Raw genomic sequence first — 26,534 nt, 5'->3', positions numbered from 1 at the left:
AAAAATGTCAAGGTGAAAATGTATTTTCTTATATACCTTTTATACTTTTATAAATCTTTATACACTTTTTGTACTGTTATACTTTTATACTGTGAAACAATAAGTTTTTCCTATCTGCTAGCTAATGCAAATGTAATTGTATCTAAAGATGGCTGCCAGTGTTCATTGTTTATTTCAGTTTAGAATGTGAAGAGTTAAGTTTATTTCTCTTGAAAAAGATAACTCAGGAATGTGAAGAAAAGGAGGATCCACCAGAAGATGTCAGAACAAATCAGAAAGACTGGATGCTAGTTTAAACCCCGCCTAATGCACGCCTTCCCCTAACACTCAATATAGTGTTTTGTATTTTAGAATAAAGCCAGTTGGTGCCATCGCTGCAGACATGTGTGAATGCACGGGGCATTAACTAAGTTTGAACCAGCTACCTGTCTGATTTATTCTTATCCGGTACCAGATGCCCTGCACACATATTAATTTGGAATGACTGGTGAATGAGGATTAATTGTCGTTATTACGGCCCCGACAATTTTGGCGCGACCAACGGGGGGCGTGGCCAGCGATCCGAGGCCCCCTGGACCCATGCCTGGATGTCTGTGGATGATACCCGTAGTGGCTGACCTCGAGGACTGATCACCCTCTGCACGCGGTAAGTGGCGATCATATACACTGTATATGTCACACTTGCTAGTGTCTCAGCCGTTATTGGTTTGTCTGTAGTCTCCTTGGGTCCGGGAGGTGAATGATCGAGTGGTGAGATCAAACGTGATCCTGTGCCACGCTCTGAACCAACTGAGAGACGTCGCATCCTGTGCGACCTCTGTACACCACACCTCCCTCACCGGTCATTGTACTCCGTTCAACCATCCTACCCGTGACTATTGTCCAGTAGTGAAGTGGAGTGAAAGATTGAGCCACTTGTAGAGTGTGGGGCAGCTTAGAGAAAGGGATAGGAGACGCAGCCTCTGTGATATTGTGCTGACAGGTAAATAAGGCGTTCCGTGAGGGGACCACCTGTTTATTAGGTAACTTAAGACGTTCCGTGAGGGGACCACCTATATTTTTGTGGAGGGGTCTCATTAGGAGGCTGCCTCCCGACTGTTTGGGATATCGTGGCAGGATAGTCTGTAATCACTGTGTTCAGGTTAGGGACAGGAAATATTGAGCGCGAGGCTCTTTTCCTAGTACGTCGAACGTGAGGCTCCGTACTGTGGAACTCAGCGTTGACGATCGCTGCCAGTGGTTTACTGCAGAAAACCATAGTATCCTGGGAGCCAAGCTGCGTATCTTAAAGTAGAAGTCTGTGCCCCACAAGTTAGATGAGGATGTCGTGGAAGTCAAGACAATGGTCACGGGAGGGCAAGAGACAGTCAAGAAGCTTATCTGCGAGTTGCGCGAAGCTTAAAGAACAAAGGATGAAAATAGGTTGAGAGGGAGGATCAGATAATGTAGAGCCCGTGTTTGGTTATAAAATGCCTGTGAACTGTGATTTTACAGATTGTAAAATGGCCGCCGTGCCACTGATGATGAAAATGTAGTTTCAGCCACCGCCCTGTAATGGCGGCGGAAAGAGATCTCCAGAAGCGTAGGTGTGTCCTGTTTGTGTTGTGCAGAATCCAACCTGGGTGGAGACCTGCCTTGTGTGTGTGTACGGACCGTCCTTGGGGCTCCGCCCAGACCACGGAGGATTATAGGAAAGTTTTGTTGAAATTAAGTCTGAAAACTGCTGCCGTTTGTGACTGTAGAAGATACGGAGCTGTGTGTCAGTGTTGTGTAGTATGGGGGAGGGGCAGCAGCAGACCGCTGCGAGATTTCTTTGTCAGTTTTCCTCTCTTTTCTACTTATCTACGCTACAAGCCGGAGAGAGGGGGGCAAGGTGCTGGGTTTCGTTTCTCCCTCTTGCGCTGTGGATTGCAGTGAAGGTTCTTATCTCCCTGTGTACTAGATGGGAGGGGCTGAGTGAATCCCTGCGCAACTTGCTTGCAATTTTTCCCCTCGGCGCTGCGGGCTACAGAAAGGGGGGCTATGTATTGCATTCCAAAGTTTTCTCTGTCCTTGGTTTAGTAAAGACAAGGGGTTAAATCACTAGCCCCCACCTTTGCAGCTGCGAGATCAGTGTTTCTTGTCTCCATGGGCAAACACCACTGCCCCCTCCTATTGTACATGCAAGTCCAGCTTCACATTCCAATACGCCTTTAACCCCGTATGGGAATTTCATTATCTCCCCAGCCCCGACATGCCAATTCTCAGATCAAGAGCTTGTTTTAATTAGAGTAGATGACAGACCCAATGAATATACTCTTATAAAACCTATCCCTGTGGGACCTTTCCCTGAAGTTACTGCTCAGTTCGTAATCTCTTCTATATGTTCGGTAAATTTACTGGGGGCAGATTTATTATCACAGTTCCGCTCCAGGATATAATTCCAAGATGATGGTCAGATGGTCCTTGCGTTATATAACTCCTATGCAGATGAATATAATGAGATGTGTATCCTACTTGCCCTTCCTACGGTTATGATGGTCCTGATAGACCCAGATTCTCCCCCAATAATGCCTGTAGAACCAGTAAAAGTGTTTCTCAAACCTGGTGCCCCTTTTTCTAAAGTCCATCAATATCCTTGGAAATATGATCAGGAGCAGTGTCTCAAGGGGCAAATACAAATGTTATTCGATAATGGTGCCCTGATACCCTGTGTTTCCCCATGTAACACACCCGTGTTTCCCATTAAGAAACGAAAGGGGGGGCCAGTTATAGCCCAAGAGTGCCAGGCCTGCCTTGCCGCTCATGGCCCCTTGCATCCAGGAGATGCTAAGACTACCCAGGGAGGGAATCTGCCCTGTGATATAGTGTTACACATTGCAGGCCCCGTATATGATTACAAGACACCCGAGCACTGCCGTACAGTATTGCAGACTGCCTTGCAGACAGAGCTCACCTATGCAGGACATGTTACAGGTTTGCTGATTCAGCTTCATGGAGACAAATAGAGATCTGTTGCTTATTACAGCGGCCGCCTGGATAGGGTGGCAAGAGGAAGTCCCTCCTGTATTTGGACCGTGTTGTCTGTCCAGCTGTTGCTACACAAGTCTTCAGAGATTGTTTTGGATCACCCACTGATGGTCCACACCCCACACGATGTACATAGTATCCTTAACCAAGTACAACCTAGCCACATGTCCATGGCTGGACAGCTGCGTTTTCAGTGTGTTATTCTCATGCCTACTAATGTGACTTTGAAAAGGTGCACTGTCCTGAACCCCGCTACTCTTCTCCTAGTTCCCCTGGATCCAAAGGGGGGAGGAGTAGGTGACATGAAGGTGACATGAGCAGGGACACTCTTTTTCTTTCTAGAATGGATCCAGAGGAACAAGATTAGGTTTCCAAACCACATGATTGTCTAGAATTGATGTCTCAGGAAACGGCTGGTTTCTAGTGTGCCTATTCTAATGCTGATTTTGAGCTTTTTGTAGATGGATCCCGTCACCAAGATGACTAAGGACGCTTCTGTACCAGATATGCTGTGGTCTCAGAACATGAGGTAATCAAGGCAGAGTTAATGCCAGCTCATATGTCTGCACAAGAAGCGTGCAAACTAGCAGAAGGTAAGACTGTAAATATCTACACTGATTCCAGGTATGCTTTTGGCATTACACACGATTATGGGCCTATCTGGAGAGCCAGGGCTTTCCTGACAGCAAATGGCCACCCCTCTAAACGTGCTGAGGCAGTCCAGCAACTTATGAATGCACTACAGTTTCCCACCCAATCAGGCATCATAAAGGTAAAGGCACATACCAAAGGCACTGATGGACGGACAAAGGGTAAGCACTGGCAGACCAGGCTGCCAAGAAAGCAGCAAGCACTCCTGTAGCCTCTCAAGTACATCACCTAGACACCCCACCATCTCCACTTGTGTTGAAAGACATCTTAGCCCGGTTACAAGAACAGGCAAGTAAGGAGGAGAAAAATAGGTGGCAAAGGATAGGGGCTTGCTCTGATACCGTTACCGGACTATGGGGGAGGGGTGAAAAGGTCTGCCTACCACAGGTACTGTACCCAATGATGGCACAGGTTCTGCACGGGAATGTGCACCACTCGAAGACGGCCATGTGTGACACCCTACAGAAACAATGGATTACCCCCGGGTTTTCCACCTGCGCAGAAAGGCAGGTACAGAGCTGCATGATATGTGCCACACATAATCAGAGTAGGACAGTGAAAACCCCATCCAAACACACTCCCCGGCCCCTTTAACCAATTCCAGAGACTGCAGAATGATTAAATTCAGTTACCCAGGGTAGGGACGTATGAGTATGTGTTGGTCTGCATTGATTTATTTTCAGGTTGGCCAGAAGCCTACCCAGTTGCCAAAGCTACGGCTAAGACAACGGCGAAGAAACTGATGGCTGAGATCATAAGCAGGTATGGAGTTCCTGAAGTCATTGAAAGCGATCGGAGTTCCCATTTTACTGGAGAGATCATGTCAGAGGTAATGGCAGCACTGGGGGTAAGTCAAGCATTGCATACTCCATACCATCCGCAGAGCAGTGGAAGAGTGGAGAGACTAAATGGAATTTTTAAGCTTAAAATCCAAAAGGCAATGGCAGAGACTGGTAAACTACGGACAGAATGCCTTCCTCTAGCTTTGTTTTCAGTAAGACATACCCCAAACAGGAAGACAGGGCTGTCACCGTATGAGGTTCTGTTTGGCAGGAGCCCCAATCTTGAATGTTTCTTTCCACAACAGTTGCAGCTCAAGTACCAGGACTTGACTAGCTATGTGCAGGCCTCACATGGACACCTTGCCAAAGTGCATTTAACTGTCTTCAGTTCTCTTCCAGACCCAGACAAGGTTCCTGGACACCATCCCTTTGTGCCAGGAGACCTGGTGTATGTGAAAAAGTTTGTGCGCAGAGATTGTCTCCAGCCGAGATTTGAAGGACTTCACACGGTGATCCTGGTCACCCCCACTGCAGTAAAACTTGAAGGAAAGAGCACCTGTATTCACGCTTCACACTGTAAAAGAGACCGAACCAGTGTTTAGTCACGGAAGTGACTGAAGGGAAATGTTGCTGTTTTTGACCTTGGGACTGGGGGCCATCCTCGCCCCTACCTCTTTGGTCCCTATTGTAAATAAGAATTCTGGCCCCACTATTCTCTGGGTAAACCTGACAGCCCCGGTGAATATCTGGCGATTTGATTTCTGTGATGTAGTCAAGTGTCCCGAGACTGAACGGGTGGTAGAGGGAATCATCCAGTTTTATATGTGTTACCAGAAATGACAACAATAATTGTTATTATTAGACAGATGCTGCTCGGAATACGGGAGACGATTGGGGATATAAACCTAGCGAAGCCATGTTCCCAAGGATGGGACGGGTAGGAGTCTTCGTGAGAGAATGCATCTAACAGCCCTTCTGCAACCACTTAGGGGCTGTAAATGGGGTAAAAGTTGTCACCCCCTCCTCCTAAATCTTGAAAGCCCCCAATCTGCTGACCTGCAGACATTCATATTGGGAAGGAATTATAATTATGTATTTAGTAGTGGATACCATGGGAATTTAGGCCCAGGTGAGCGTTTGCAAAATGTAGTTAATGAAGTGATCCCCATTCCAGGTCTCAGTTGGCAAGAGGTTTTCTCCATAGAAACACAAACAGCCCCAAGGAAAAACCTATGGTTAGAATGGGTGAGATACAATGTAAGAGTCCAGAATATCTCTGTAGGATGTATTGCTTGTTCTGCTGCGAATACACACCTATACACACATGCATTGCTTTTTCCTGATGACAACACTACTGCCTGTGTCATGAATCTGTTGAAAGGTTTGAAGTCCACTGATTGTCCAGATTACGTCCCACTGATTCATAAGAAACCCAAACTAAAGGTCCCAGGAGAAGTAATCGTATTAGCTGACAATTACACCTGCTATAATTCCCACGACACCACAGGTACACCAGTAGGGATCTTCGAGACAGGTTTCTGCAAAGGGAGCAGTTCTCTAGATACTGATTTGTTAACCAAACATACAGAATATATGTACGACATTTATTGGTTATGTGGGGATGGTAAGCACCGTCCTAGGTTGCCTAATGCCTGGATAGGCCAATGCACCCCTGTTAAACTAGCCATGCAGTTCAAGATTTTACTTTGAGATCCAAAGATACCTGATGAACCTACCAGAAAGAGGAGAAGCCTTGATCAGCTCCACATGAGTTATGAAGAAGATCCAATAACATATATATTGATGCTATTGGGGTGCCAAGGGGGGTGCCTGACCAGTTTGAAGCCCAGAACCAGATTTATGCCGGCATTGCTTCTATAATCCCACAGGTGCAGATTAATAAAAATGTTGAATGGATCAATTACATATATATTACAGTGAACAAAGATTTGTCAATTTTAGCCAAGATGCCTTTCAGGGTATAGTTGAGGATTTGGGCCCTAGCACTTGTATGACCCGTGCTGCAACCCGACCTAAGAGAATTACACTGAATCCTGTCCAGACAAGATCACATGCAGTGATATAAGAAGCTGACACAGGATTGTGGTTGGCGGATAGTGGGGACATTAACTTTTGGGAGTAGGCTGACAGTAATCCTTTGGGAAGGAGCTGTAGACCAGCATGTCATGTCACCCCCACCACCAGAGAACCGACCACATCAGGTAGGGTAAGACAGATACAGGAGTATTATCCCTGGAGGCCCTCTGACTAGCTAGCTACGCAAAAAACATTTGGCTGACCCTGGGAACCAACCTTTCTCATTCTACAGACAAATAATGACCATATGATGGACGTATTAAGTGCACCTAGGCAGGCCTAGGTAGTTAGTGAGCACAAAAACAGGTGACGTGCTAGGACACAAATTAAGATCTTTTTGCAGATGTGACAAAAGGAGAGAATGTAGAGCTATACTTTGGACGGTTACAGCTGAAATGGGAAGACATGGAATACAGTCCCATAAACCCACTTGATGTCAGAGTATTGGTAAATACATTCATTGACGGTATGACCAAAGACATGCGAGACGAAATATACACAGCCAGACCTGAATGGCGAAATGTAGATCCAAAAGACCTGAAGGTTTCTAAAGAAGTTGAACAAATTAGGACAATAAGACGACGTGTCATGTATGCTGGAATAGACACATCTTTCTTCTCCAGTTGGTTAGGTGGGATCAAGGGATTCCTTCAATAAGTTTGTTTGGTACTAATTGCCCTCCTTATAGTTGAATCGATAATTTTCTGTTGTGTTATTCCCTTGTATAAAAAGATTATTGCCAAAGTAACTCCGACTGGCACCGTCCTCAATCAAGAAGTAGATCCACCAGAGTACAATGGTACTGATCCAGGGGAGATCCCTAAGTACATTCCCCTCAAGAGAGTAGACAAAACCCCCCATTCTCAGATGATGCCAAGAGATTTAGTTTAGGGACAGTGGGAGAACTCCATGTGAGGTTAGTGAAGGGTTCAGCTGCCTGGAGGCCTCTCGCTAGGGGAGAGTTTCTGAGGTGTCTGGATGAAGAAATCCACCTCCCCTTTTCCCATCACATGGACAGTCTCGAAGGATCTTTCTTTAAGGAAAAAACTTAGTGTTTAGGGGGGATTGTCAAGGTGAAAATGTATTTTCTTATATACCTTTTATACTTTTATAAATCTTTATACACTTTTTGTACTGTTATACTTTTATACTGTGAAACAATAAGTTTTTCCTATCTGCTAGCTAATGCAAATGTAATTGTATCTAAAGATGGCTGCCAGTGTTCATTGTTTATTTCAGTTTAGAATGTGAAGAGTTAAGTTTATTTCTCTTGAAAAAGATAACTCAGGAATGTGAAGAAAAGGAGGATCCACCAGAAGATGTCAGAACAAATCAGAAAGACTGGATGCTAGTTTAAACCCCGCCTAATGCACGCCTTCCCCTAACACTCAATATAGTGTTTTGTATTTTAGAATAAAGCCAGTTGGTGCCATCGCTGCAGACATGTGTGAATGCACGGGGCATTAACTAAGTTTGAACCAGCTACCTGTCTGATTTATTCTTATCCGGTACCAGATGCCCTGCACACATATTAATTTGGAATGACTGGTGAATGAGGATTAATTGTCGTTATTACGGCCCCGACAAAAACACTAGTAGCCACTAGACGGAGCCAAAAGGTAAATTCACAACAGTACCCCCCCCTTAGTGAGGGGTCACCGAACCCTCACCAAGACCACCAGGGCGATCAGGATGAGCGGCGTGAAAGGCGCGAACTAAATCGGCCGCATGCACATCAGAGGCGACCACCCAGGAATTATCCTCCTGACCATAGCCCTTCCACTTGACCAGGTACTGAAGCCTCCGCCTGGAGAGACGAGAATCTAAGATCTTCTCCACCACGTACTCCAACTCGCCCTCAACCAACACCGGAGCAGGAGGCTCAGCAGAAGGAACCACAGGCACAACGTACCGCCGCAACAAGGACCTATGAAATACGTTGTGAATGGCAAACGACACCGGAAGATCCAGGCGAAAGGATACAGGATTAAGGATCTCCAATATCCTGTAAGGACCAATGAATCGAGGCTTAAATTTGGGAGAGGAGACCTTCATAGGAACAAATCGAGAAGACAGCCATACCAAATCCCCAACACGAAGTCGGGGACCCACACCGCGGCGGCGATTGGCAAAACGCTGAGCCTTCTCCTGTGACAACTTCAAGTTGTCCACCACATGATTCCAGATCCGCTGCAACCTATCCACCACAGAATCCACTCCAGGACAGTCAGAAGGCTCCACATGTCCCGAGGAAAAACGAGGATGGAAACCGGAGTTGCAGAAAAATGGCGAAACCAAGGTGGCAGAACTAGCCCGATTATTAAGGGCAAATTCAGCCAACGGCAAGAAGGTCACCCAATCATCCTGATCAGAAGAGACAAAACACCTCAAATACGCCTCCAGAGTCTGATTAGTTCGTTCCGTTTGTCCGTTAGTCTGTGGATGAAAAGCGGACGAAAACGACAAATCAATGCCCATCCTACCACAAAAGGATCGCCAGAACCTGGAAACAAACTGGGATCCTCTGTCCGACACAATATTCTCAGGAATGCCGTGCAAACGAACCACGTTCTGGAAGAACACAGGAACCAGATCAGCAGAGGAAGGCAGCTTAGGCAAAGGAACCAGATGGACCATCTTGGGGAAACGATCACATATCACCCAGATGACAGACATGCCTTTAGACACCGGGAGATCCGAAATGAAATCCATAGAGATGTGTGTCCAAGGTCTCTTCGGGACAGGCAAGGGCAAGAGCAACCCGCTGGCACGAGAACAGCAAGGCTTAGCTCGAGCACAAGTACCGCAGGACTGCACAAATGACCGCACATCCCTTGACAAGGAAGGCCACCAAAAGGACCTGGCCACCAGATCTCTGGTGCCAAAAATTCCCGGGTGCCCTGCCAACACTGAGGAATGAACCTCGGAAATGACTCTGCTGGTCCATTTAGCAGGCACAAACAATCTGTCAGGTGGACAAGAGTCAGGCCTACCAGCCTGAAATCTCTGCAACACACGTCGCAGATCTGGAGAAATCACTGACAAGATAACTCCTTCCTTAAGAATACCCTCAGGTTCAGCGACTCCAGGAGCATCAGGCACAAAGCTCCTAGACAGAGCATCGGCCTTCACATTCTTAGAACCTGGTAAATACGAGACCACAAAGTCAAAACGGGAGAAAAACAATGACCAGCGGGCCTGTCTAGGATTCAGGCGTTTAGCAGACTCGAGATACATCAAATTTTTGTGATCAGTCAAAACCACCACCCGATGCTTAGCACCCTCGAGCCAATGACGCCACTCCTCAAATGCCCACTTCATGGCCAATAACTCCCGATTGCCCACATCATAATTTCGCTCTGCCGGCGAAAACTTCCTAGAGAAAAAGGCACAAGGTCTCATAGTAGAGCAACCAGGGCCTCTCTGCGACAAAACGGCCCCTGCCCCAATCTCCGAAGCATCCACCTCAACCTGAAAGGGAAGTGAGACATCAGGCTGGCACAAAACAGGCGCCGAAGTAAACCGGCGTTTCAACTCCTGGAAAGCCTCCATGGCAGCAGGAGCCCAGTTAGCTACATCAGAGCCTTTCTTGGTCATATCCGTCAGCGGTTTAACAACGCTAGAGAAATTTGCGATAAAACGACGGTAGAAGTTAGCAAAACCCAAGAACTTCTGAAGACTCTTAACTGACGAGGGTTGAGTCCAATCATGAATAGCTCGGACCTTGACTGGATCCATCTCCACAGCAGAAGGGGAAAAAATGAACCCCAAAAAGGGAACCTTCTGTACACCAAAGAGACACTTTGAGCCTTTTACAAACAAAGAATTTTCACGCAAAATCTCAAAAACCATCCTGACCTGCTCCACATGCGAGTCCCAATCATCAGAAAAAAACAGAATATCATCCAGATAAACAATCAAAAATTTATCCAGATACTTCCGGAAAATGTCATGCATGAAGGACTGAAAAACTGAAGGTGCATTAGAGAGCCCAAATGGCATCACCAAGTACTCAAAATGACCTTCGGGCGTATTGAATGCGGTTTTCCATTCATCGCCCTGCCTAATGCGCACAAGGTTGTACGCACCACGAAGGTCTATCTTGGTGAACCACTTGGCACCTTTAATCCGGGCAAACAAATCTGACAACAACGGCAAAGGATACTGAAATTTGACAGTGATCTTATTTAAAAGCCGATAGTCAATACAAGGCCTCAAAGATCCGTCCTTTTTGGCCACAAAAAAGAATCCCGCACCAAGAGGGGAAGAAGGACGGATATGCCCCTTCTCAAGAGACTCCTTGATATATGAACGCATCGCGGTATGTTCAGGTACCGACAGATTAAACAGTCTCCCCTTAGGAAACTTACTGCCAGGGATCAAATCTATTGCACAGTCACATTCCCTATGAGGAGGCAGTGCACTGGACTTAGACTCGCTGAAGACATCCTGATAATCAGACAAATACGCCGGAACTTCCGAAGGCGTAGAAGAAGCAATAGACAAGGGCAGGGAATCTCCATGAATTCCATGGCAGCCCCAACTTGACACTGACATAGCCTTCCAGTCCAAGACTGGATTATGGGTCTGTAACCATGGCAAACCCAAAACAACCAAATCATGCATTTTATGCAGAACAAGAAAACGTATTACCTCCCGATGTTCGGGAGTCATGCACATGGTAACCGGTGTCCAAAACTGCGGTTTATTTTTTGCCAATGGCGTAGAATCAATACCCCTAAGAGGGATAGGATTTTCCAATGGCTCAAGAACAAATCCGCAGCGCTTGGCAAATGACAGATCCATAAGGCTCAGGGCCGCACCTGAGTCCACAAACGCCATGACAGGATACGATGACAGTGAGCAAATCAAAGTTACAGATAGAATAAATTTAGGTTGCAAATTACCAATGACGACCGGACTAACAACCTTAGTAAGACGTTTAGAGCATGCTGAGATAACATGTGTAGAATCACCACAGTAGTAACACAAGCCATTCTGGCGTCTATGAATTTTCCGCTCATTTCTAGTCCGGATTCTATCACATTGCATTAATTCAGGTGCCTGTTCAGACAACACCATGAGGGAATTTGCGGTTTTGCGCTCCCGCAACCGCCGGTCGATTTGAATAGCCAGGGCCATAGAATCATTCAGACCTGTGGGAATGGGAAAACCCACCATCACATTCTTAATGGCTTCAGAAAGACCATTTCTAAAATTTGCAGCCAATGCACACTCGTTCCACTGGGTCAGCACGGACCATTTCCGAAATCTTTGGCAATACACTTCAACCTCGTCCTGGCCCTGAGACATAGCCAGCAAGGCTTTTTCTGCCTGAATCTCAAGATTGGGTTCCTCATAAAGCAAACCGAGCGCCAGAAAAAACGCATCAATATCAGCCAATGCCGGATCTCCTGGCGCCAGCGAGAAAGCCCAATCCTGAGGGTCGCCCCGTAAAAAAGAAATAACAATTTTCACTTGCTGAGCGGAGTCTCCAGAGGAACAGGGTCTCAGGGACAAAAACAATTTACAATTATTCCTGAAATTTCTAAACTTAAATCGGTCTCCGGAAAACAGTTCAGGAATCGGTATCTTAGGTTCTGACATAGGATTTCTGGTAACATAATCTTGTATGCCCTGCACACGAGCAGCAAGCTGGTCCACACTTGTAATCAAGGTCTGGACATTCATGTCTGCAGCAATCACAAGCCACTCAGAGGTAAAGGGGAAAAGAAAAAAAAAAAAATGAGAGAGAGAAAAAAAAACTCAGAACTTTCTTTCTTATAATCCCGCTTCTGCAATGCATTTAACATTTAATACTGGCCTGGCAAACTGTTATGACCCCAATGGCGAGGGTCTCAGAGATATCAGCAAGTCTGCGAAGTACAAAAATCCAGCTCATAGGGCAGTGGTAACTGGGTTGACCATATATCTACTCCTAACGCCAACACTAGAAGTAGCCGGGGAACATGCCTACGTTGGTCGCTAGATGTCTCGCGCCAGCCGGAGGACTAACTACCCCTAGAAGAGGAAAACAAAGACCTCTCTTGCCTCCAGAGAATAGACCCCAAAAGTTGGATACAAACCCCCCACAAATAACGGTGAGGTAAGAGGAAATGACAAACACAGAGATGAACTAGGTTTAGCAAAGAGAGGCCCACTCACTAATAGCAGAATGTAGTAAGATAACTTATATGGTCAACAAAAACCCTACAAAAATCCACACTGGAGATTCAAGAACCCCCGAACCGTCTAACGGCCCGGGGGTAGAACTCCAGCCTCCCTAGAGCTTCCAGCAAGGATAGGATACAGATTATGTACAAGCTGGACAAAAATGCAAGCAAAAACAATAGCAAAAAGCAAGAAAGCAGACTTAGCTTAATCAAGCAGGAACCAGGATCAGTAGACAAGAGCACTACAGATTAGCTCTGATATCAACGTTGCCAGGCATTGAACTGAAGGTCCAGGGAGCTAATATAGCAACACCCCTGACCTAACGACCCAGGTGAGCATACAAGGGATGATAGACATACCCAGAGTAAAAACACTAGTAGCCACTAGAGGGAGCCAAAAGGTAAATTCACAACAGTCCCCCCCAGAAGTAATCCCTTCGGCACGAAGTTAAAGGGACCACCTTGGGGCTGTTTTCCCTGCGGAAATTGCTCAGCCTGCAAATACATCCCTAGGACTAAAGAGTTTACAAATTCCGCTATGGATAAAAGTTATAAAATTGTACACCACATTACTTGTAATACGGAGGCAGTTGTGTATTATGCCCGGTGTCCCTGTAACCGTATTTACATTGGCATGACTACTAGACCTTTTAAAATTCGCGTACAGGAACACATCAGGGACATAAATAATTCAGCAAATTGCCTCGAACTGTCCTTGCTTAAATCTATCCCCAAACATTTCTTTGAGGCCCATCAGAGCAATCCCAAAGGCCTCAGTTTTTGTGGGATAGATCATATATACATGGGGATTCGAGGTGGGGACATTAAACAAAAACCACTTCAAAAGGAAACACGTTGGATGGTTACTCTGAACACACTCACCAGTGGGTCTCAACGAGGCCATCAGCTTCAAGTCTTTTTTTATAAAATCCATACTTATTTTAATAGGTTGGACTGGGGTTTTTTAGTTTTAGTTGTATTGTTTTTTCACTTGTTTTTCTTGATGTTTTTACTCATATGTGTTTTTTCAATTTAGATCTTGCGCTGTTCTTACAATTATCCTTATCTCAGTGGCAATTCATGGAGGACCTTCCATATCTAAAGACGTCAGCATTCACAAGAATCACAGCATTCCTGATGATTTCTATGTTGTTATGGTTCTTTATACCATATATCTATATTGTTGCTGCCATTATTGTATTGCTTTTTCAATATATGATTATATACTATATATTTTGGTTGTTTACCATCCTTCTGATATATGGGATCATTTTGACCAATTCTATGTTCATCTATTATGATTGTACATTACCCTATGTCCACCCAGGGGTACCCTACTTATCAGGTTGGGGTATGTTTCCCCTTGGCTATATATTGGCTAGGATGACGTTTTATGCTATGGTGGATTACTCCCCGGACCTTACAGTCCATGCATACTCATCAGCGGTTGGTGTCTTTATAATGTTAAACACATCCATCTGTGGTTAAACCACGATGGGTTCTTCTGATATTTATTACTTTTTCACATTTAGTTTATACATTTTGTATATGATGCCAGCTGTATTGAATCTGTGACTACTTACTTTTTGATTTGTTTCTTATTTAACCAGGTTCATATTATACACCATTGTGAATAACCCTTATTATCTTAGAAACTTTGTATGTTACAAGTCAGGATTGTTGTGGGACATATGTGCTATATCACCGAATTTAAAGCTGCATTAACATAGCCGGATAGACCTATCTCTTATTTAGATCCTATGCCCTGCATGTAAATTACAGGTATATGAGCTCACCTGTTCACGTCTTTATAAGCGCAATGATAGTCTCCTCCTTTGAGCCTCCAGATATGTGCGCACCCCGCACATGCGCTGTACTGCCCCTGGCGGCTTTGTGAGTCGGCCGCGTTGCCGTGGGGATGGGCGGTGATGACGTACGTCCTCCCGCCCATACTCCATGACGCGCGGCTGCCTCTGCCGCTTCGGACTTTTACATCATGACGGGTATGTGCGCTGATTCGTCTGCGTGCTTACTCTTTCCTACATATACCCCAGCCCCCTTCTTACCAGTCACGCCTCCTGACGAAGCCACGACAGTGAAACGCGCGTTGAGGCCTTTCCCTGCTGCCAGCACGCCGTCATTTCCTGACATGTCCCAAGGTAATCCTGGACCATTATGATTGGCGTACATACATACTATAACCACCTAGGGTTTACTATGTGCTTGTGGTCTTTTTGGCTAAGACTTAGAGATTATTTCCCATTTACAGACCAAACTTGTATGGATTGATTATGTACCCTGCCATGCACTTTCTATTTATGTGATTTCTATAATCAATCCCATTGTGGCCATATAGCATCTGCCGACATGCTGTTTCAGCAGGGTTCTTTTTCGGATTTGTTTGTGTCCTGCTCCAGTATTACTTTCACCACCTGTATATGCTGGATGTCTTTCGGTTGTTTTTTCCCCACTCACCATTATGCGTCTATACATTTTGCATATGTAGTATTTTTGATATGTATTTGATATTCTAATAAATTGTACTGATTTTTTCTTGACACCTCTATTTGTTGGCGTTGGTTTTTTGGTCATAATTAATCCTTTGGATATTCGCTACTACTCCATAGCCACGTGTTGTTTTATAGGTTCATATGCTTAGGCCTAGAGGTATGCCCTCTGGTGGCCAAGAGGGTACTTTTTGCATAGGTGTTGAAGATCCTTGGGGGGGGCTAGTTTCCAAATTGGGTTCACTTGTCAGGGAGCTCCAATCTTTAGGCACACATGGGCTCTCCAAAGTCGACATGGTGTCCGCTAAAGATTGGAGCCAATTTTTCATTCAAAAAGTCAAATGGCGCTCCTTCCCTTCCGAGCCCTGTCATGACCCCAAACAGTGATCCCCCAAACATATCGGCGTAATGGCGTACTCAGGACAAATTTTACAACAACTTTGGGGGTCCAGTTTCTCCTTTTACCCTTGGGAAAATAAAACAAAATTGTTGCTAAAAGTTCATTTTTGTGACTAAAAAGGAGATTTTTGAGTACTCACCGTAAAATCTCTTTCTCTTAGCCTCTAATTGGGGGACACAGGACCATGGGTGTTATGCTGCTGTCCACTAGGAGGCGACACTATGCATAATCTGAAAAAGAATAACTGTGGCTCCTCCTCTGCAGTATACAACCCTGGACGGCGTCAGCCTTCTCCAGTTTTGTGCAAAAGAAGTAGGAGGAACGTAACATGAATAACATAGACATGCCTATAAGAAGGCCACTATGTACGAGCTCAAAGAACAATATGAGAACTCAACAGTAACAACAGCCCAAAAAGGGCAACAGGGTGGGAGCGGTGTCCCCCAATTAGACGCTAAGAGAAAGAGATTTTACGGTGAGTACACAAATCTCCTTTACTCTGTCGCCTCATTGGGGGACACAGGACCATGGGACGTCCTAAAGCAGTCCCTGGGTGGGAAGCAATGGACGAATATTGTGCAGACAGGCCCCTATACTTAGGGCACCGCCGCCTGCAGGACACATCTACCCAGGCTCGCGTCCGCTGAGGACTGGGTATGAACCCTGTAGTGTTTAGTAAACGTGTGTAGGCTAGTCCAAGTGGCCGCCTTATACACTTGTTGTGCCGAAGCCTGGTGCCGAATGGCCCGTGTAGAGTGTGCCGTAATATCGGCTGGAAGAGGAGAATTCTTAAGGCGGTAGGCCTCTTGTATGGTGGATTTGATCCACCTGGCAAGGGTAGCTTTGGAAGCTGGCAGACCCTTGTGGCCACATTCCGGAAGGAGGAAAAGAGAATCAGACCTCCAGAAGGACGCAGTCCTAGACACGTATATACGCAATGCCCTGACGAGGTCAAGCGTATGCAGAGCCTTCTCCACTCTATGAACCGGACAAAGGGATGGTAGTGAAATCTCCTCATTGAGGTGGAAGTTGGACACAACCTTCGGAAGGAAGGATGGTACCGTACGAAGAACTACCTTGTCCTGGTGAAAAGCCAGGAAAGGCCGTCTGCAGGAGAGTGCTGTCAGTTCAGACACCCTGCGTAGGGAGGTGAATGCCACCAGGAAATCCACCTTCTGGAAGAGAAGGCGGAGCGGGACCTCCTTAAGGGGTTCGAAGGGTGGTTCCTGCAATGCTGTCAGGACCAGGTTGAGGTCCCACGTTTCTAGTGGTCGTCTGTAGGGGGGAACCAATCGGGAAACCCCCTGAAGGAAAGTCCTTACTTGCGGCTTGGTAGCAATGCGCCTTTGAAAAAGCACTGAGAGGGATGACACCTGGCTGTTAAGCGAGCTCAATGACAGCCTGGCCTCCAGACCGGATTGGAGAAAACCAAGTACTTTGGGTAGGGAATAAGGGAGTGGGATCTGGCCACGAGATTCGCACCAGGTAAAGAAAGCTTTCCAGGTACGGTAATAAATCTTGGCAGAGGCTGGCTTCCGTGCCCTGATCATGGTTCCAATGACGTCCGGCGAGAGCCCTGCCTGGGTTAGAACCCAGGTGTCAAGGGCCACGCCGTCAAATTGAGAGCCCCTGAGTTGTGGTGGTAGAACGGGCCTTGTGATAGAAGATCGTGGCGGTCGGGGAGACGCCAGGGAGCGTCTGCTGTAAGTTGTACGATGTCGGCGTACCATGTACGTCTGGGCCAGTCCGGTGCAATTAGGAAGGTTGGAACTCCCTCTTGTTTTATCTTCCTCACCACTCTGGATATCAGGGGGAGAGGTGGAAAAATATACAGAAGCTGGAACTGAGTCCAGTCCTGAACCAGAGCGTCTGCTCCAAGCGACCGCGGATCGTGTGTTCTGACCATGAAGTTGGAGACCTTGGCATTGAAGTGGGATGCCATTAGGTCCACATCCGGGGCCCCCCAGTGATGGCAGATCTGGCGAAAAATTTCGGGATGGAGAGACCACTCTCCCGAGTCTATTCCTTGTCGGCTGAGGAAGTCTGCTTCCCAGTTGTCCACACCCGGAATGTGGACCGCCGAAAGAACCGACCCTGTGTCCTCCGCCCAGCGGAGGATGTGTGACACTTCTCGCATCGCCTGGGTACTGCGGGTCCCCCCTTGGTGATTCACATATGCCACGGCCGTGGCATTGTCCGACTGTATTCTGATGTGAGAGGCTGCCAGTAAGTGATGGAAGGCCCTCAATGCCAGGAGGATGGCACGAATTTCCAGGATGTTGATGGGCATGGTCGCTTCCATTGGGGACCACCTGCCCTGTGGTGTAGGTGCACCGCACCCCAACCCGTCAGGCTCGCGTCGGTGGTCAGAACCTTCCATTGACCTGTGAGAAGGGATTACCCCTTTGCTAGCGAGGTTGGATTGAGCTACCAGTGCAGTGGACCTCCTGGTTGACGACGTTAGCTGGAACTCCCTGTCGAGAGAAAAAGGATTCCTGTTCCAGGACTTGAGAATGGCTAGTTGGAGAGGCCTGAGGTGAAACTGGGCAAATGGGACCGCTTCTATTGCTGTCCCCATCTTGCCGAGGACTTTCATGGCAAACCGGAGAGATCGAGGGGGTTTGCGGAGGAGGGTGCGAACTCCTAGGCGGAGAGCCAGTGCCTTGTCCTTGGGAAGGAGCACTAGACCCCTGGAGGTGTTGAATAGCATTCCCAGGAAGGTCAGGGACTGACTCGGGGTTGGTGATGACTATTGTAGGTTGATTAACCAGCCCATGCGACATAGTATCGGTTGTGATTGAGACGCTGAGCTCGCAGTCCTTGAAGGTGGGAGCCTTGATGAGTAGACCGTCCAGGTATGGAACGACTACTATGCCTCTGGAGTGCAGGACGTCCATGGTGGCTGCCATGACTTTGGTGAACACTCTGGGAGCCGTGGCGAGTCTGAAAGGGAGAGCCACGAATTGGTAGTGGTCCTGGCCTATTGCGAACCTGAGAAACCTCTGATGGGCAGGTGCAATGGGTATATGCAGTGGGTATATGCAGGTATGCGTCTTGTCTGTCTATGGAGGCAAGATATTCTCCCTTCTCCATGGACGCAATGATGGACCGAAGGGACTCCATGCGGAAGTGACGGACCCGTACATATTTGTTGAGCTGTTTTAGGTCTAGTATGGGCCATACGCTGCCTCCTTTCTTGGGAACTACGAACAGATTGGAGTAGAACCCTCGGAAGCAGTCGGTCGTGGGGACCGGTACTATGACTCCTGCTTGAAAAAGCGAGGAGACCGCTTGGTGGTAGGCACGAGCCTTGGCTGGTGGTTTTGGGGGGGGACAGAGAGGAAGAATCGGTCCGGTGGGTTGGAGGTGAAGTCTATTTTGTATCCGGAAGACACTAGTTCCCTGACCCACCTGTCTTCTGTAAGAGGCAGCCAGACTTGATGAACGAGCAATAGTCGGCCGCCTACTGGTGTGGTGTCTTCCGGAACCCGTGAGTCATGATGAGGAGAAAGTCTGAGATTTTCCTCCTCTGGGCTTAGGCTGGCCTGCTTTTGACTGCCAGGTCTTGTCCGACCTTTGCGTCAATCGTGAGTTGTCCCTGCGTGGGGAACAGTACGATTTTGTGCTGGACGCGAGACGGACCAGCCCGAGGAATTCCGAAAGGATCGGAATCGAGTTTGGTTACACTTCTTGTAAGTGCATTTAGGTCTGAGTTGGGGAAGAGAAGTACTCTTACCCCCGGTAGCGTTGGATATCATAGTGTCCAACTGTTCACCGAAAAGTCTCCCACTGAGGTAGGGGAGGTGCGTGAGGGACTTCTTTGAGGCTGCGTCCGCTTTCCATTCCCGCAGCCAGAGGATACGCCGAATTGTGATGGCGTTTGATGCTATCCCCGCTACTCCCCTTGCTGAATCCAGAGCTGCATGAAGCATGTAGTCTGCTACAACTGCTATTTGAACCGCTTGGTCAGACAGCTCAGGAGCGGATGCTTGGAGAGCTTGTAAATTTTTTGCCCAGGCCAGAATGGCCTTGGCAGCCCAAACTGAGGCGAACGCGGGAGCCAGGGATGCCCCTGCTGCCTCGAAAATTGAATGAGCCATGCATTCTACCTGCCGGTCTGCTGCGTCCCTGAGGGTTGAGCTATCTGGCAGTGAAAGGAGGGTCTGTGCTGCTAGCCTAGAGACTGGGGGGGTCCACTTCGGGTGGATCTGTCCATTCCTTGGTGTCCTTCTGTTGGAAGGGGTACCTCGCCTCCAAATATTTGCGATTAGCGAATCTTTTCTCAGGCTGTGAGAGCTGCTTTTTAAGGATCGCCTTAAACTCTGGGTGGTTAGAGAAAACCTTAGGCGGCTTCAGGAAATCTTATGTTCTGGGGCCTCTGGTGGCGGATCAGAAATGTCCAGCACCCGATGGATGGAAGAGATTATGTCTTCAACTAGCGCTGTATTGCTAGGAGGGATTGGGATCAGGGACCCCTCCGTTTCCCTGTCTGAGTCAGAGTCGCAGATGCCTTCCGAATCCTGTGTATCACGGAGGCGTCCCCTGCTGAGTGAGCCGGGGAGGAGGCCTTCTCTGGTCGGGGATTGCGGAGATCTGCATTGTCTGTCCCTGGAATGGGACGGTCTAGATGACCTGGAGCTACGGTGTCTCTCCCTAGAGGGGGATGACCGTGTGCTATGGGATGACGCAGATGGACTTGATCTATGGGTCCGCTTGTGTCCTGACCTAGACTTGGATGTGCCAGTGTCATCTTGTTCCTGAGTCAAGCTCTCCCTTTGCTGGGTAACGGTCATAGCCGAGGCATGACCCTGCAGAGCCTGAAGCAATATGGAGGTTAGGTTATCTATAGACTGCGTCATAGATTGCGATATCTGAGTAGCCCATTCCGGCGTGGCATTAGACACTGAGGCATTGGCAGGGGCTTCTTGGGGCTCTGACACATTAGTTTGTATACAGTTCTGGCAATGCGGGTACGTGCTGCCACTGGGGAGAGCGGTCCCTCAGGCTGTGCAGAATGCATAATAGCAGTTCTGCCTGGTTCTCTTGGACCTTGAGCCCGGCATAGTGCACAGAGTGCAGAAGGGCTGCCGGCAGAGGACCTTACAGGGGTAGAGAAACCTATAGGGGAGCTTTATAGGGAATATGGATTCACAGCTGAGTAAAAAACCCAGCTGTGATCTTACCCCACCAGTGTGCCCCTAGGTCCAGCGCCGAAGATCCACAGTCCTGTGCCCCCCGGAGACTGGCTGCCTGGTCCTGCAAACCGGGAGATGCAGGGTTAATCTGCAGCAGAAAATGGCTGCTGAGAAGGAGAGGAAGGGGGAGAAGGGGGAGAAGGGGGCGGAGAGCTGGAAAAAGGCGGCAAGGTTGTGTAAAAACACGCCCTTTCTGTCTCGATTCACCCCCTTTATGACACTGTAGAGTGTCATATTTGTCATCCGGGGGGCGGGCCGGGTGGCGGAGAGGAGGCGGCGGCGGTTTCAGCTAGGCCGAAGCCGGGGCCTAAATTAGATGCCTGAGGCCCAGAAGGGCTCCAGGCCGGCGCAAAAGTCCGGGAGGGGGTCGGATCTGAACCGGACCCCCACGGATTTAAAGGCAGGATGGCGGTGGGGCTATGAGCGGAAGGGGGAGCCCGGTTGGGGTCTCCCTGAGGCAGTATAGAGCTGGTGCTGCCGCAGAGACAGAGGCGCAGGGAGCCCTGTGTCTGTATGTGCCATGCCTGCCTCCACTCCCCCCGGCCCCGACAGGAGCCCGCAGCTGGGCTGGGGTCCCTGGATGCAGGCGCAGTGTGCTGGCCCATTGCTGGGAGCTGTAGAATGCTGCCTGTACAGGCCCTACCTGAGGCGTCTCAACCTAATACCCCCAGAGGGGGATTAGGGAGGGTGCTGTTGTCACACCTTCAGGGGCCTTTATCCTCGCCTCGACCTCAACCCAGAAACCAAAAGGAATTGGGGAAGGAGGAGGGGTCTCGACTTTGAACCAGCACCCGAGGGACTGGGGAAGGAGCGACATGGGGAATAGCCATCTCTACTTCAACTGGGCACCACGGAAGAAGCCATGCCGGGAGTCTCAAAGGAGACCCTCTTTTCTTCATCTGTAATCCCGTCGGAAAAAACGGAGTAAAAATCTTTTAGGTGTGCCTCCTATGAGACATTAAGCAAAAACTGGAGAAGGCTGGCGCCGTCCAGGGGTGTATACTGCAGAGGAGGAGCCACAGTTAATCTTTTTCAGATTATGCATAGTGTCGCCTCCTAGTGGACAGCAGCATAACACCCATGGTCCTGTGTCCCCCAATGAGGCGACAGAGTAAAGTTAAATGTTCATTTTTTCCTTCCATGTTGCTTCTGCTGCTGTGAAACACCTGAAGGATTAATAAACTTTTTGAATGTGGTTTTGAGCACCTTGAGGGGTGCAGTTTTTAGAATGGTGTCACTTTTGGGTATTTTCAGCCATATAGACCCCTCAAACTGACTTCAAATGTGAGGTGGTCCCTAAAAAAAATGGTTATGTAAATTTTGTTGTAAAAATGAGAAATCGCTGGTCAAATTTTAACCCTTATAAACGTCCTAGCAAAAAAAAATTTTGTTTCCAAAATTGTGCTGATGTCCAGTAGACATGTGGGTAATGTTATTTATTAACTATTTTGTGTCACATAACTCTCTGGTTTAACAGAATAAAATTTAAAAATTGCGAAACTTTTAACATTTTCGCCAGATTATTGTTTTTTTCACAAATAAGCGCAAAAATTATCGACCTAAATTTATTACTAACATGAAGCCCAATGTGTCACGGAAAAAAAAACAATCTCAGAATCGCTAGCATCCGTCAAAGCGTTCTTGAGTTATTACCTCATAAAGGGACACTGGTCAGAATTGCAAAAAATGGCCAGGTCATTAAGGCCAAAATAGGCTGGGTCATGAAGGGGTTAAATTACCAAGAGAATTTTGGGTGACTTTTTACCTTTTGTATGCCCTTGCTGTTATTATATTCAAACAGATACCCAATCATCCTCTAAATAGATTAAAAAAGCTAATTCATCGTGAATACTATTAGATTTTTTAATTGTTCACCCTGGCACCTGAGGTGTTAAAGGGAACCTAGCAGGTGGTACATGCTGCCCAAACTGTGGGCAGAATGTATCAACCCCTGGCTGTACGATCACGTGCATTTGACTGAAACGCTGTGGCGTTCCAGAGATAAACATACTTTTAATATCTGCTGGGGAAAGAGCCGTGACATGGTCATATAGGCGGGTTCCCGGCGGCTTCTCCCCACCCGATGACAGTGACTGACAAGTCTCTCTCTGTACACGTGCACATTTACAAGTGAACACACACTGTTACAGAATACATAAAAGACAGCCTTGTATTTAAAAATACCTTACCTCTGTAACTTGAGTCAGCCCCTCTTTGATGAGATCTTGCCTCTCTGAAGGCGATAGGGTCTGCTTCAGACTGGGGTTCTGCAGAGCTTTTAGAAGAAGGCTGCATGCTTGTGCCTACGGTTAAAAGGTATCGGTTTAAGGTCGGACATTTACCCCAAGCAAAATGAAAAAGCAGTTACTTATTATTAGGCATTGAATGAGAACACAAGATTGCCCTATTTGCATAGAGAGAACACACTGGCAGAGCAGCGCGGATACCGCTGCATAACACACAGGAAGCCATCTATGGAAATTTTACGGGAAGGAATGTAGTGCGGCTGCAGCCTATACAAAGTCTCAGGAATAACTTCCACCTGTGGTCTACAAATTACACCTACCGCAAACAGCACAGCCAGCTTGTATAAGATGGATATATCCATCTATACATCAAAAATGGACAGAAGAAGTTTAGCCTAGTAGGAAATATGTAAATCACATACATGCAATCACATGACCGCCCAACCACATGGGAAATACATGGGAGCCATGACAGGGTGACAACTGCAGACCGCGACTACAGACTTTTCTTCATTTCATATAGTAAACCTGCACAATTATTGTTGTGTGCAGCAGCTTCTCTCTGCACCCCAGGGTCAGATCAGAGAGAGAAGCTGTACAAATCTACCAACAGACTACTAAGGCCGGTTTCACATTTGCGGTTGTGTTCGCAGCGTTTCTTCTGCAATTATCCGCATGCGTTGTGTTTTCCTATATTTAACATTAGGGACGCATGAGTCTGCGATCGGTTGCGTTTTGCCGTGTTTGACGACGCATGCGTCGTTTCGTCTGCGGTTTGGCGCGGTAAACGCAACATGTAGTAATTTTAGAGGCGTCAATTTGCCGCCTAGAAACGTATGTGGTTGTTAGCGCAAGGAATGCGGCAAAAAAATGCATTACTATCTATGGGAACGCATGCGTACACATGTCTTTGCGTACGCATGCGTTTGATGCGCTTGCGTACTTCGGACTGCGCATGCCCATTAAAGACACACCCTCCTGGAAATATCAAACGCATGCGCATAAAAAGCACAAACACATGTAAAAACGCATGCAAACGCTGCATTTATTTTACCATCATGCGTAAGCTGATGCGGATAAAAAACGCTGCGTTATCAGGCGTTTGCATGCGTTGAAGCATGCGTTTGCGGTTGTGGATGATACGCTGCGGATTCTAACGTAAATGTGAAAGTAGCCTTAGTATCAGCTATTAAATTACAACACCTACCAATATTATGCTTCGATGCCTCATATTTCTATTTAAGTTTGTGTGCATATCCAAATTACCATTTACTTCAACGCGTGTTAAGACAGTATACACGTTAATGCCAATATTTACCGTAATTTAAAAAGGGTATTCCCATCTCCAAGATCCTATCCCAAGATATAGTAGGTGGGATGATAATAGCAGCTAATACCTCCAATTAGAAATGTAGTATCGTTTTTTCGGATTCTCTAGGTCTCTTTCCTCATGTGCAGGACCTTAGGTATTCATGGTTATGGCCGCTAGCATTTAGCTGTCAGTTCATCAGTGGTCGTAACCATGGATACTCAAGGTCATATGCACATGAGGAAAGAGACATAGAGAATAAAGAAAAAAAATATTCATCATTTCTAATTGGAGATATTCACTAATTTTATTTGTATTACACCTACTACATTTGGAATAGGATCTTGGAGATGGGAATACCCCTTTAAGGCTAACCTGCAGCTATTGATGTAATTAGTCATTTCCATAACATCCCTAAGACAACACTGATCTTGCCAGCCATCGAAACCGGAATTGTTATTATGGGTCACAGCACAGCAGCTTTGCTCCTGTAACTTCTAACACTAAAACCTCAGCAGAGTAATAACTAAGAGTTATAACAAATGAAACTGGGAATTTTGCATAATTCCTCTTATGTGTCACTATAAAACAGGGTCGGATATCTTCACTTTGCAGTCTCGTTGTAAAAACCTGTGCAGAAAACACTGTTAGGCCACTAAAGTGTCCTACATGACAGGGCATATTGTCAATTTAAAAGCAAAATTGGTCTCCAAAAATATGCTTACCTGCTGATGCTGCCGGGCGCCATCTTTAACGGACTTCATTATGATGCCCAAGAGTGGCTTGCAAATAAACTAACAGGAAAAACAAATATATCATTAAGAAAAAAAAAAAGCTTTCCGGTATTAATAGCAAACAACTGAAAATATGTTTAAAAACCACCCTCTATACACCAGGGTAGTGAGCTGATGACCATGAATGGTTCCATCTCTGGAGGACCAGGCAGAAGATGGCCAAGACAGATTGACATGGCAAGATGAGCATGATGAATGCAGCAGAACCCATCAAAGACTACAGGAATGATCATTATCTTATAATTCTAATATAGTACATGTACTGTATAAGACTGACACAAGAAATCATATTAATAAACTGTAATTCTATCCGGAATCTGCAAGTACTCACGGGAAAGCGACTGAACAGATCTACAAACATGGCAGAGGTCAGAGGGCTATTTCTCTTGGTCATGAACCCCTGCAAAGCTTCTTTATAGAGGGAAGTGACTCTTTCAAGATCCAGGTAGCCCAGACAGACAGCCTGGGGAAGAGAAGAGCAATGAGAATATTAGAGTATGTGAGGCAATGCCCGGGAGTGCTTCAGTCACATTTCATTAGGCTGAGAAGGCCGAGCTTTTATGGTGAATAAACATCCTTCTTATTAAGGCAGACTAGAATACTGCAGTGTCATTGATGAGCCCCTGAATTACTCCCCTATTCCACACATTCATTAATAAGGCATTATTAAAGGTTTAAAGAGATGTCATCCTCTAAACAAGGAAAATATGCACCCTTCACAACAAAATAAATAGACAGTGAAATAAAGAGGGACACTATACCTAGTGGCAAGGTTACCCAAAACTGCTGTGAAGCTGCATACAACCTAGTATGCAACTCTCCCAAACCTGAAAAGACCGCTTATAGCAAACAAATGCCTGCCACAGGTTACTCCTCCTACTGTTCCCCGAATGCAGAAAATAATAAATTAGCAAGTCATTCCCTCCTTATTAAAGGGGGTTTGGCTCCAGCTTTCCATCAAAGTTAGAAGCGATCATCAGGAGAGTTACCCCCTCTACTCTTCAGGATTTCTACAGGACTGACCGGTTTAGAATCATGTAAAAAAAAAAAAAAAAAACTGATAGCATCTATATTCCTTGTGAAGTTTGCACATTCATTTCTAGGTTTAGTGCTCCTTTTACATTTTATCTCACATCCCAGTGAACATTTAAATAAATTACAGGCTGTGGACTTGATATTTACTATACCTTTAGTAAACTGGCACACTACTTTCCCAAGATGCCCAGCTTAGGGGCTAAGGCACTGGTGCAGCTTCCTTTGGTCAATATCAACAGCTCTATCAAGTTCCCAAACACACTTTTTAGATATCTGCAACTAAAGGTACCGTCACACTAAACGATATCGCTAGCGATCCGTGACATTGCAGCATCC

The 26,534-nt window shown here is 46.7% G+C and overlaps 1 protein-coding gene across 2 annotated transcripts in view; it reads right to left on the bottom strand.

Moving 5' to 3' along the window:
• The window catches only part of MYBBP1A (MYB binding protein 1a), a 121,803-nt gene that overhangs the window by 25,991 nt on the left and 69,278 nt on the right, over nt 1-26,534 (bottom strand). For both annotated transcript variants that reach the window (XM_077296482.1, XM_077296481.1), the window contains exons 22-24: nt 25,495-25,626; nt 25,095-25,163; nt 23,004-23,117 (exon numbers count right to left, since the gene is read on the bottom strand). In XM_077296482.1, coding sequence (XP_077152597.1) covers nt 23,004-23,117; nt 25,095-25,163; nt 25,495-25,626 — 315 coding nt within the window. The remainder of the gene's footprint in view (nt 1-23,003; nt 23,118-25,094; nt 25,164-25,494; nt 25,627-26,534) is intronic.

The sequence above is a fragment of the Ranitomeya variabilis genome, chromosome 3 (assembly GCF_051348905.1).
Source record: "Ranitomeya variabilis isolate aRanVar5 chromosome 3, aRanVar5.hap1, whole genome shotgun sequence".
NCBI classification, from domain to species: Eukaryota; Metazoa; Chordata; class Amphibia; order Anura; family Dendrobatidae; genus Ranitomeya; species Ranitomeya variabilis.
This window is presented reverse-complemented; position numbering and strand designations above follow the sequence as displayed.